Source organism: Salminus brasiliensis, chromosome 17 (assembly GCF_030463535.1).
Source record: "Salminus brasiliensis chromosome 17, fSalBra1.hap2, whole genome shotgun sequence".
Lineage (NCBI taxonomy): Eukaryota > Metazoa > Chordata > Actinopteri > Characiformes > Bryconidae > Salminus > Salminus brasiliensis.
Genome location: NC_132894.1, coordinates 9,663,124 through 9,675,976, shown reverse-complemented (window position 1 = coordinate 9,675,976; position 12,853 = coordinate 9,663,124). Strand labels below are relative to the sequence as shown.

The following is a 12,853-nucleotide window of genomic DNA, read 5'->3' as shown; positions in this document are numbered from 1 at the left end:
TCTCTTTCTCTCTCTCTCTCTCTCTCTCTTTCTCTCTCTCTCTCTCTCTCTCTCTCTCTCGTTGTCATTAGCAGCAGCGGTGGTAAATCCTGGAACTGTGCTGGGTAAACTCGTCGCGCCTCGTTTAAAGGCCAGCGCTGTTCACTGGCCGTCAGAGCCTCAGCGAATGCGCAGCTACCAGCCTTCATCTTTCTGCCTTTCTTTCTTTTTTTTATTATTTATTTCTTTTTTTTTATTTTAATCATTATTTTTTACAAAGCGTGCCTTTTCTGCCTGCCCAGTGGCACGTCTCACTGGAAGAGAGCACGCTGGATTTCTCTCTCTCTCTTTTTTTTTTTTTTTTTTTTTTTTTGCTGAAAGCGCAGGGAAAGAAGGGGGCCAATTATCAGTCGCCGCTTTCCAGCCACCTGCCAGCGCCTTCTCCCTTTAATTAATGTTGTGGTGACACCGGTCAGTGCAACAGGAAATGCAGCTACCGTCAGGGTCAGAAATATGTCTGTCATCTGTCCCTTTTGAACATTAAGGAATTTGTTTTTTTTTTTTTTTCTTTTTTTTTTTTCTCTTCTCTCCCGTCCCTTTCTCTGGCCCGCTGGGGGGTGTATTTTTTGACGGTCCTATATGAATCAGTGGAGCCCTGCTGCTATCTATCTGAGCAGGAAAAAAAAGAGCCCACCCCTCACCGTTCTGTGTGATGCTGTCTCCACACTGGCGCTCCATTTGTAAATTAAATTGCAAACCGAGAGTGTCATAAAAAGGAGTAAGGTCTTTTGAAACTGACAGAGGAAAGCATAAAAAACCCTCCTTTGTCTTCTCACTCTGATAAATTAAGTGCCAGCGCAATGTTTGCTTTGATCCTCTCGCGCAATTTTTCATTGACTAATGATAGAACATGCTCTGCATATCATGTTAAATTACCCCACCTGAAATGTAGATGTCACCTGCAATAATATATTTATCGCCACACCAAATGTTCCCCCTCCTTCCTCTCTTACTGGCTATCTTACCTTTGGGGATATTAAAATTCATAACAAAAAGGAAAAGGCTGTAATTGAGCAGAGACCCAGGTTTCTTTTTTTTTTTTTTTTGGTTGAGATGGGGGGGTGGGTAAATTTGGTAGTTAAACTATCTGTCACACGGCATTTTCATACAAGGTAAATGTGAAAGGGAGGCTGCAGATATACAGCAGATATGGTTTATATGAGAAAACAATTAAAACTGAAAACAAAGAGCTGAGAGTAGCGCTCCACGTTGGGTTCCATGTCATTTTTAGCTTTTTTTTTCTTTTTCTTTTTTTTTACATTTTATGTTGTTTAGTTTTTGCTGTTATATTGTATATTTCCAGCATTTGTAACATTCCAGGTCCAAAAACAAATCAATATCTTTTACTGCTAAAAAAAAGGGGAATATAATAAAATGAGCCCTGCAGCGTTTTGTCTTTGTTTTAAAGAAGCCTTATATTGATTTAAGCCGAACCTTTAGAGATTTGTGTAATTACGGGTTTGAAGACTTTTTTTCTTTTTCTTTTCTCTTCCCTTTTCTTTTCTTTTTTCGTTTGAGACATGTGGACTCTATTATTCGGTGAGTCCAGCTCTCAGACAGGTCAGAGGTGACAGTTGTCCTGCATTACCTGGCCCCTTTTTTCAGACAGGACCCTATGCTGAGCTCTTTGCTGTTCATCGCTTAATGGCCATTTTCCCCAATTTCACACATAATATTTTAGATTTATTGACTATTAGAAATGCTTCCACGCCAGTAGCGGTTCCGTTCCGTGCAGAAATCAATGCATTTACAAATCGAGAGAATAATTGGTGTGGCTCGGAGAGGATGTGGCAGTCTTTGGAGAGTAATTTTTGACATTAAGTTTTATTGGAAACACTGAATGTGTCTGAGTTGAAAGTCCAGTGTTAATCACGGTTCTGGTCCACAGTTTGTTTTACTCGGCGATGAAGAAGCCGTGCTGGTCTGTTAGCGTAAACCTTGTTTAGAAGAATTTGGAATTTTATTACGCATCATATTATAGTTTTCTTGCATTTTCACAAGCTCTCCTCTCGACGCTCTCCTCTCGACGCTCTCCTCCCGACGCCCTCCTCCCGACGCTCTCCTCCCAGCCCTTTCCTCCTGAAGTTCTCCTCAAGTTCTAAATAGTTTTCTTCACTTTTTCCTTTGAAGCAAGTAGGAAAAAAGGAACATGCTTCACGTATTGCAGTGTTGTCTTGCAGGATGGAAATGTGTTAATTTATACCAGCCTTCCAGTAAACAATGAGATTAAATTATATCCCATACTCGTCCTTCCTTTCCCCCTTTACCCAAACCCCCCCAACCTCCTTATCCTTGATCTCATTGGTAAGTCAGCTCTGTATTACAGTTCATTAAGATTGATAAAAATAGCAGAAGTAGAAATAGTTATTAAGAGGTTGTTTAGATTATTGAAAAGGGGGTTAAAAAAAACATGATTTCTTAAAAAATGTAATTTATTTATTTATTTATTTTAGTGCCTGTCGTCCCCCCGAACACTCCTCCCTCCACCACCACCATCACCACCACCAACAGATGAAGGTGTTTTTCTCTCCTCTCGGAAACGGTGAAACCGCTGTATTGTCTTTTTTCACTTATAATTGGAGTTCGGTAGCAGGGAAAAAGGGGTGTTTACTTCTGTAGTCATTAAAACTATCTAAAAATAGGAAATTATGAATCCATTATGGTACCAAACAGCTACGAATTGAGTGTGATTTCTATTTGATCTTGCGCTCGCAGGTCTCACATCAAGCTTAAGACAGACGTCTAGACGAAATTCTTTGGTTTTTATTACGAGGAACAGGAACACAAAGCTCTATTGTTTATTTTTTCTCTTTTTCACCCCCCGCTCCTGCTTTTTCATATGACAGTCTTAGTGTGTTGTGTATGCGTGCGTGCCTGCGTGCGTGTGTATGTGTCTTGTAGACACAGCTCGCATTTGTATCTTTCCTGCATTTGATCATTTAGGTTTTCAATCAGGAGCGGAAATTTGAGTGTGCACACCCACCTCCTGTATATTAAGGCGCTGCATGTAAGCGAACAAATGAATCATAGAAAGTACAATATCAAGGTGCGTCCTCTGAGATCACCTGGCACAGCGAATCAAAAGCAGGGTGATTAATTGGGAGTTGTGCAAAGCTTGCGGTGTGTTGTGCAGCGAGAAGGCGACAACAACGGCAATGAGGCGGCCGTATTAGCCGGCGCACCAAACTGTTACAGCGAGGAGAGGCAAAGTTTGGTGCTTTGCTGTCTTGCCTGTTCTATTTCTTGAAGCTCTTATTATTTTTCACAACACAAACGAATCAAGCCTGTCCTCCAGCCTCTCTGTGAAGAGCGGCGTTTCAGCTTGCTGTGTGGCACAGCTTCCTCAGCGTACTCCGCCTGAGCATCAGGGTCACAGCAGGACAGCCTGAGTCTTCATAATGATTGAGCAACATGCTCCTCTATATTCCGAAATGATACTTTGTTTTATAATGAGAGGAAACCCAAGCAGAGATTTGCCACAGATATACATATCATCTCTTTTTATATATGAAAAAAAATTCATATATATTTTATTTATATATAAATATATTTATATATTATTTAAATATAAATATATATATTTCATGATAAATAGACAATAATCCGGTCCTGGTTTTATCTATTAATAATAATAATTAATAATCTCATGATACTGATCTTTTAGGCTTCTGTTGTTTTAGTGTGCAAATATCTTTTGAGTCCTCTTCTGAAAATTATTTGACAGAAGCAAATGATTCAAAATGACTTGATGCTACATAAATGTACATTAAAATGTGTGTGATAAATGTAAATAAGTGAATATTAATGTTTGTCCTGCACATTTTACTTTATTTACTTTATTTATTTTTCATTTTATGTATTTAGGTTGATTTTACAAACCTATATAATAATGGCCCCTTTAATATTACATATTGAGAGTGGCACTATTCTGCACACACCATGTTTATTGTTTGGGGTGTTGTTTTGAGTATAAAGGAATAAAGTAAACAACTAAAAAATAGTTGTGCTTTTGATTGTGCAGAATTTTAAGTTACTTTGTGTCAACATTTTATTTGTAAGTGAACCAATAGAAAAACTCCAAAATGATGTTCCAATGACAAATGTACTGAAGAACTGGCATTTTTGAGAACGTGATTAAATATAATGATTATAATTGCTGCTGATATATATATATATATATATATATATATATATATATATATATATATATATTATAACAATAAAAGGAGAAATGTGTACATGTGTACTGATTATAACCAGAAGTATAAAATATATAAAGCCTGAATTACAGATGCGGTGTATGTTAACAAAAATAGTTGTTAAGCAATGTGTAGGTTATAGGTTTAGATTTTTAAGCTAAGGAGCTGAAAACATGCTCTTCAGGGTACCACACTGTGACAGTTCGGTACCTTTTTAACTTGGAGCTTTTAGATTGTGTAAAATAAATGACATATGCAGATATGTTTTGTCTCAGCAGGGAAGATTTTATAAACATTAATTTGAAAATTAAATGATGAAGTTTTTTTTTATTATTATTCATATGAATACTTACTGGTCATTTCAGGCCTTTTTATCCATTTTATGCTGCAGTAAAAAACTACAGAGGCTTCGATCATTAGTCCTTCTAAACTTATTTCTGCTAGCCTCTGATGTCCCCTCAGAACTTTCCGTTATCCGCGGTCATGTTAGGCAGTTTGTATCAATCTTGACATTTAATCAATCGACATTAAAAAGAAATGTAAATATCATGCTATGCTTGCATGAGGAGAAAGACACCAGCCTTTATTTGTCAGGGATTCCTTCATCATGGCAGTTGAAATGTTAGTAGCAGCCTTTGTGTTGTGTTCGAGGGGGTAGCGCATTCATTCAGTGTGTGTATGTATACACTTCACCCTGCCGCACATCAAAAGAAAGCAGCAGATTTTCATAACTATTCCTTTTTTCTTTGTAGTTCTTTTAATTGCATCCCCACGGCTTTCCATCCCTGGACAGAATCCTTAACAAAACACCCTCCTCCCCACCACCAGCTCCACCAGCACCACCACTGACTTACAAAAAAAGTTTCATCCACTCTTTAGGAGAGCGATACCAGTGTGTAGCGCTGCAGCGTTAGCGAGAGCAATATCCGTGTGTAGCGATGTGGCGCTTGCGTTGCTTCCTTTTAGAATGAATGTATCGGCTTTTACATGGTTTAGTTAAGTGATTGATTCATCCAGGGACAGAAAATCTATATAATCTGGCAGTTGTTCCATACATTGTATCAGAATTTTAAGAGAAATGAACCAGTGGAAATGCTCCAATATTTTCACATTAAGCCCCATTAGCAGTTGGGAAGGTTACCGTTTGTGGAGATACGAAGCTACTGTCAGCTGTTGAGTGGTCCCTGGCACATTTCTTCCTTTTATTGCTCATCAGTCAAGCGTGAGTATGTACAGGCTGGCAAAGTAAGCTGACAGAATTCAATCTATAGGTAGTGTGTGTTGAATTTGCCCTGGGAGCTGAATCGTTTATTCAGTACTGTGTATGTGTACGTAGCCAGGCCTTGTCCAGTTCAATTAGATGGACGGGCTTGAGCATACACAGCTCATTGTCGAAGTCGAGTGTATAATAGCAGCCCACTGTAGAGGCTCGGCTTGTGGCATCATCCTTCTTTGGAGAAGGAGACAGTGATACACCTGCTAATTATCATCTCCAGCTGGTGAGTTAAATGGAGATGTGTTTTGCGGGCCACCTCTGACCCCGTGCTCTTTACTTGACGCACTTCAAACCCTGTTGGGGAGTCCATGCAGTAGAGTTTAATGAGGCCCCATGTTTGCCCTCCGCGGGCCCCGCGAGTCGGACGCAGCACTTTCATCCCGAACCATCCTCCCTTGATGTAAATTGAAAAGATCACAGCTACGGGGAAAAGACCTATACTGGAAAGGCCTCTCTGCATAGATTATGAATATCATAACTCAACATCAACCTACCCCCCCCCACACACACACAACCCCCTCCCCCCTTCCTTTCTCTCTTTACTCACCAAACCACCCCCCCTCCCTTTACAATACCATGCTTATAATTGGACCCAATGGGGGACTCTCCCTTTGATCAGATCATAGGCTGAGTGACTTTACACTAAAAAATGTCACTGCCAAATAGGTTTATCACCTGTAGAGCTAAGCTGCCTTCTGAAGCCCCCCTGCTCACGTCTCGTTAGTGATACTCAAAGTATAATAGTTAATTAGTCTGACAGATCAATTACTGTTATTGCATGCTTGATGAGACGCGTGTGCCGCTATCAAAAACCCTATTATTAATTTGAAGTTTAGCACCACAACTCATTCCCCATGCAAATAGAGTGGCTTTGTGCGCGAGAGCACGGAAGGCCATCGCGTAAATAAACCAGTAAGGCATTTGGTCGCATTTGAGACAATTTTTGGATATTTATCGATTTCTTTATTTTTTTTTTTTCGTTTGTCCCCTCCCCCCCACCCCCCTTCACTAAATACAGCTTCTCATTAAACGTATTTACATGCTGATGAGTGTTGCGAACACAATAACTTCTTGTTCTACCTCCTCCTTACTCGCCTGCTGGGTACGCTCTCCCGTGTGTGAATGACAGTTTGTTGTCTTTGATTTTCCACAGGAAAAAAGAGAGAGAAGACGTTTTAATGGATTGTTTGGGGAGGAAAAAAAACATTTAATGCATCAACATGAAATATTAATACAGTGCCAACTTTACATAAACATAAAAGCCCTTAGTCCAGCGTGAATATGGAGATGACACGTGTTAATTTAGCACAGCTAAACTTTCTGTTTGATGCTTGCGAGCATTCGCAATGGCAGCTTGGGGACGCCACTTGTGTGCGCAAGAGCGAAAAAGTACCCCAGCAGAGAAGCATGGGACGAAAAGACAGGCGCTTAGATAAGCTCTCAGAAACCGGCAGCGCCGTGCGAATGTCCTTTTGAATTCACAAATCCATGACTCTGCTTCCCTTCCGAGCTCTCCTCATCATATCATCCACTTCGAACAATGTCAATAATGATTTGACGCAGGGTGCTGCCTCTGAATGCCCGATGAGGCCTCTACTCGTTTAGCATTCATCCGAAGGCCTCCTTGACTCAGTTAAGGGTTCTGGTCCTTGCTTGATATTCACTGATGAGCAGAGTCAAACTGATTATTGATATGCTAGGTGCTGAGCTCAGAATGCAGGAATGTAAATGAGGCCTTAGCAGATGGTGCATGCTCTGCAGTCCTTAGAATCAGATAATAAGAATTAGTAAAGCTAGTCAAACACATTCACACCCTGATTTACTGGTAAACCTCTTTGATGACCTATGATGAATCCTTTAGTTTACTGAAAAGGTATTTGATTCTTCATAAGGAATCCATTGATTTAGTTTTGAACAGTTTGGGGGATTTGCCTGTGAATCAATTGATTCTGTTGAACAGTTTTGTAGTGAATCAATTGATTTTGTTGAACATTTTTATGAGAAATCCATTTATTTACTGTTGGACAGTTTTATGGGGAATCCATTTATTTACTGTTGAACAGTTTTGTAGTGAATCAATTGATTCTGTTGAACAGGTTTTCATTTATTTACAGGGGAACAGGGGAATCCATTTATTTACTGTTGAACTGTTGAACCGTTTTGTGTTGAACTGATTCATTTACTGCTAAACAGATGTATAGTGAATCATTTGATTCACTTCTGTAAATTACTATATATGAATATATATATTGTATGCTAAATCAGTTTAGTTCTAATTCTTAAAGGTTTTCTTGGTCAATCAGTTAATCTGCAGCTAAGCACTTTAATTGATGAAATTCATTGATTTACAAAAAAATGCATGAATTATTCCAAGCAATCCATTTGTTTTTACTTCAGAACTCATGGGTGATGGACTGTTAAAATATCCACTGATTTACTGCTGAACATATTATCAGTATTTTGAAAGCTTAGTAAAGACTGTGGTCCTGCCTGATTCCGTGAATGGCCCCACACCATGAATCGTGTCAAATCATGCCATGCTTCCTTAACCATCTGGTACCATTAGGAAGCTGAAAGTAGGGCTGGTGGCACGGAAAAATAATTAAAGCTTATGTGTGTCAAGATACTTTTTAGGATTGAGCGAGAGAGGGTGAAGAAGAGAAAGATGCCCTGTCAAAGTCTCTTTGCTTTCAGCTACCTCAACAAAAAAGGAGGGGGGGGGGAGCTCCACCCCCACACACCCTACCATTGCCTCAATTAACAGAGCAGCAGGTGCTCTCGGCAGCACAACAGATAAGCTACAAGGAGAACGAAGAGGCTTCTCTTTTTCTTTTCTCTTTCTCCTCTTTTTGGGGGTGACCTGCAAATGTGACACTTCACACCCTGAATGGGTTTGCCTCTTCCCCCACCAATTTCAGAGGTGCTAATTTAACTCTCTCTCTCTCTCTCTCTCTCTCTCTCTCTCTCTCTCTCCCTCTCAGGTTTCCAATCTGAAGAGTAAGCTGAAGAAGCAGTCGACTGCTACAGGCAGCGGAGTGGCTCGGGCCTTCCTGCGCTCACAGGCCGCACTGTTTGGCTCCTACAGAGACGCTCTGAGATACAAGCCTGTAAGGTTTCTCTCAGCCTGTCTGCTTTTCCTCATGGTCAATAATTCTATCATTACATCCAGAGGACTGCTAGATCATTTGTGAATCATGATTTCTGCAGTACTTGTGCTGCACAAATGCACATACATGTACCATACAGTCAGACTCATCTCCTTTTAGAAGAATTGGTCATTTTAAGTGACGAATATGCTAATCATGAAAAGTTTCTAATCTGTGGAGTCTCAAAACTACACGTCTGCCAATCATACACTATGATCTTCTGACCTTCTGTTGTTGGTAAAGTAGATTTAAATATATAATCAAAAGGAGTCGGCCACAGTCGGCCATGCTCTCTCTGGATGGGTAGATGGCGCTTTCTTTCCTTATCACTTTAAAGTGATGTTGCCCAGCATAGGTGTCTGTTAGCTTCCGATGCCTTTCACCAAGCGTGTCAGCTGCTGGACAGTGCCCCATGTATCAGATGAGCGATGTGTTAAGTCTTTGCCCTCGTAGTGTCAGGAGCATTGCTAGTGCTAACGGGGGCCATGGATGGGTAGGTTAATTGGCAGTACCAAATTGGGAAAAAAAGGGAAAAATTGTCAAACAAAATTTATATATATATATATATATATATATATATATATATATATATATATATATATATATATAGATATAGATATATACACTAAAAATAAATAATAAATAAGTAAAAAGGGAACATATCTAGGAAGAAGCACAGTGTCTGTATTTGCATAGTTGTTGAACTTAGTAAATTAAATAATTCCACAACAGATGTGCTTTTTAGTCATTGGGAACGGTGCTGCTGGACCCCACTTCAGAAGGGTTTCTTACTAAGCTTGTCACCCTTATCCCTGCTTGTGAATGTTTATGTCTGCATAAGCAATACTGATATGCAAATGAGCCTCTAAGCAGTCAGAAATCCTTTTTTAATACTGTGAGTATCCGTACCAGTCAGAGCTTCAGTTCCACAAATATGTTTTTTTACACCTTATGTCTTCGCCACCAATTTGAATACCTGTTTGGATCGAATTGATTGTATGGTATTGATTCTATTCTCAAATTTTCAAAAGATCGAGCTGTCTGATGAAATGGAGTCAGTGACAAGCAACCTAAGGTTCAATGGCACTTAAGTAAATGCTTGGTTGAATCAAGGTATGCAAAGTATTCATCGAAATATAGGTTTTGTAGTTAATGGATCATATGTATTATATTGCAAACCTACTTACTGAATAATAATCCTAGAGTTTGAATATTTGATGTACTTTCCTCAGCAGTGATATTTTTCATTTGTCAGTGCATTTAAAGAAAAAGCAAAAAAAATAAAAAAAGAAAGAAATATGCGAGACAGACCGCAGGCTAGGGATCTTTGGATTGTACCGTCTTCGAGAACTTGAACGGCCATTCAAAGGTAGCCAAGCGGAGCGCCGTCTATAAGCAAAGAGAAGAGGAAAGAGCAGAGGGGTGGGGGAGGAAGAAAAGGAAAGGAGAAATGGGTGTGAGTTAAGGTGGGCCAGTCTGTATGAGTGAAATGTCAGAAGTTGAAAAGCCAGGACAGACTCTTTGAAGCCTCCTTTCAGCCCCGGCGTGGTATTCTTCTCAGACCCCTCTCAACTCCTGAAATGCGCCTTTCAGTCCCAAGCCCAGCGTCAAGTAAAAACAAAGTACGCTCTCTGTTTGTCAAATATGGCTGTCTTTGTTGGAAAGGGTGAGAGTAATTGGTTTGTGTAGACCCACAGCGTGAGGATACATAATTGATGTTGCAGCGGTGGTGTGTACACAGGCTGACTTTTTCTCAGACACAAAAAAACACCTTAAAAAAAAAAAGAAAGAAAGAAAGGCGGGTTTGCACAACTCTTAACCTTCAAAGAACCATCTCAATTGAGCACGGCGGCATCAAATCTTTATAGAATTGTAATCACTTTCTGTTCTGCGAGAAACACTCGCCTTAGCTCGAGCTTCAGGTTTGAAAGACCTTCCTGAGTTGAAGGCACACGCATGTAATATTTAAAACATGTACGTGGGGCTTTACCTCTAAGGCCTGCCATCATTATTTTAGCACAAACTACACTTCATGCAATCTTCATGCTACCGTGACACAGCCACACAATTTGTAAGGTTTGATTTGTTGTGATTTGACAAATTGGGTGCGAGTTTGCATGGCTCAAGACTCCAAAACCACACATGATGGAGGTTTATGTTCTTCTAGCGTTTGAATGTGGATTAGATCAATTTTGTAGTAATGAATAGTAAAACCACAGCCTTGTTTCTACACTCACTGTCCATGTTATCAGCTCCACTAACCATAAAGCAGCACTTTGTAGTTCTGTAATTCCAGGCTGTAGTCCATCCATTACTTTGTTAGCCTCCGTTCACCCTGTTCTTTAAAGCTCAGGACCCCACAGGACTGGCCACCACAGAGCAGCTATTATTTGGATGGTGGGTCATTCTCAGCAGTGCAGTGACTCCATTGACATGGTGGTGGCGTGTTAGTGTGTGTTGTGCTGGTACCAGTGGATCAGACACAGCAGTACTGCTTGAGTGTTTACACACCTCAATGTCACTAATGATCTGAGAAGTCCACCAACCAGAAATATCCAGCCCACAGGGTCCTCTAAGCAGTGTCCTGTGACCACTGATGAAGGACTAGAGGATGACCAAGACAAACTGTGCAGCAACAGATCTGACAGATCCGCAAGGTGGACCAACTCGGTAGGATTGTCTAATAGAGAGGACAGTGAGTGGACCCAGTGTATTAAAAAATTTCACAGCTGTGCTAGAAACAATGCCATGCTGCCGCAAGTTCTTCAAGCCAATTTCTGATATTAAAATCTTAAACTTTAATCCAATATTTTTCCTGTAATGCAGCATTAAATGGGAGTTGGCATTTCTTGCTCTTGTTCTCCCCTAACTTTTGAGAAATGTAATTTATGCTTTAAGTTATGTCTGAAGGACATGCTTTTCACATGCATTTTACAAACTGATACAGAACTGTCACTGAAAGTGAGAGAAGCATGTGAACTGAAGCGGTAGAGTAAAATGACAAGATTGTAAACAAATATGACTATGGGTTGCGCAAAGTTTTCCTGCCCCCTTTCCGAAAGTTACGTAGTGCACTTTCTGGCATGCTGAGCATGGTGTAGCAACGAACTCAGCACTTTAGAATATCTGATTATAGAAGCTGTTTAGCAGTTTCTGGCTGTATTATTAATAAAAACACCAAGATCAGATCGGTATAGGCCAACAGTCAGCATTAAGGTGATCAGGACATCCCTAATTCATTCTCATTGAGGATTTTCCCACTGCGGGACTAATAAAGGATTATCTTATCTTATAAAGGATTATCTTATCAGTAACGATATACTTGTAGTGAATAGCAGAACAGGGCAAATATGGAAGCAGACCGTTCCAGTCTAGCTTGTGTGAACTGGCAACAGTCCGACAAGCATTTTTGGTAATAAGAAATGTATAATATACATAAGACGCACCAATATGGCTTTTCTTAAAGACCGAATATAACGGATCAAGAGTTAAAGTTAGCTAAACAAGTACACAGTTATGTCATCCTGACGCACAGTTCTATCAAATTATTTGCAGCACGGTGTTGCTAGCATTTCCTTTATGTAACCCATATGCCTTCACACCAGAAGCCCTGCAAAGCATTGAAGTCTAACTGAGCCGTAAATGAAACGGTGCAGGCAAATGATAATGAGCTCCCATGCAAGAGGTGGCAATCGCAGCCTTACTGTATATAGGTCATTAAACTCTCCTGTGGAACTAGCCTGCTTCTCTTATTGATCCTTCGCAACACATCTTTCTTTTGTTCTTTTTCAAGATGAACTTTTATTAGCAGACGCAAATCGCCATCTTCAGAAGCAAGCTCGGAGTCCGACGCATCCAAGACCGTGTTCATCTAATGAATGTGTAATTGGCTCTGGAATTGGAAATGCCTTGCGTTCCTTTAAAAGAAGAGTCTGGCTGAGGTCATGCCATCTCAGCCCTAAATAAATCATACTAAGTGTGCAAATATGCATATGCATGTACGTCGATGCCCCTATTTGCATACTCCGTACACACCATAAGTGACAGTCTCTCATTGGCCGTTCATGTTTATGAAAAGGACACGTTGAAATGATGTAATTGATTGCAACGGATCGGGGTGGTGGTAAAGTCAGTATATATGTGTAAGCTTCAGGTTCAGCCAATCATAGCCTGTAGACTGTCATTAAAGCAGA

The 12,853-nt window shown here is 40.1% G+C and overlaps 1 protein-coding gene across 2 annotated transcripts in view; it reads left to right on the top strand.

The window, feature by feature from the left end:
- Positions 1 to 12,853, top strand: part of dennd1b (DENN/MADD domain containing 1B) — a 129,591-nt gene that overhangs the window by 86,893 nt on the left and 29,845 nt on the right. For both annotated transcript variants that reach the window (XM_072660938.1, XM_072660939.1), the window contains one exon: positions 8,496 to 8,621. In XM_072660938.1, the coding sequence (XP_072517039.1) occupies positions 8,496 to 8,621 (126 nt within the window). The remainder of the gene's footprint in view (positions 1 to 8,495; positions 8,622 to 12,853) is intronic.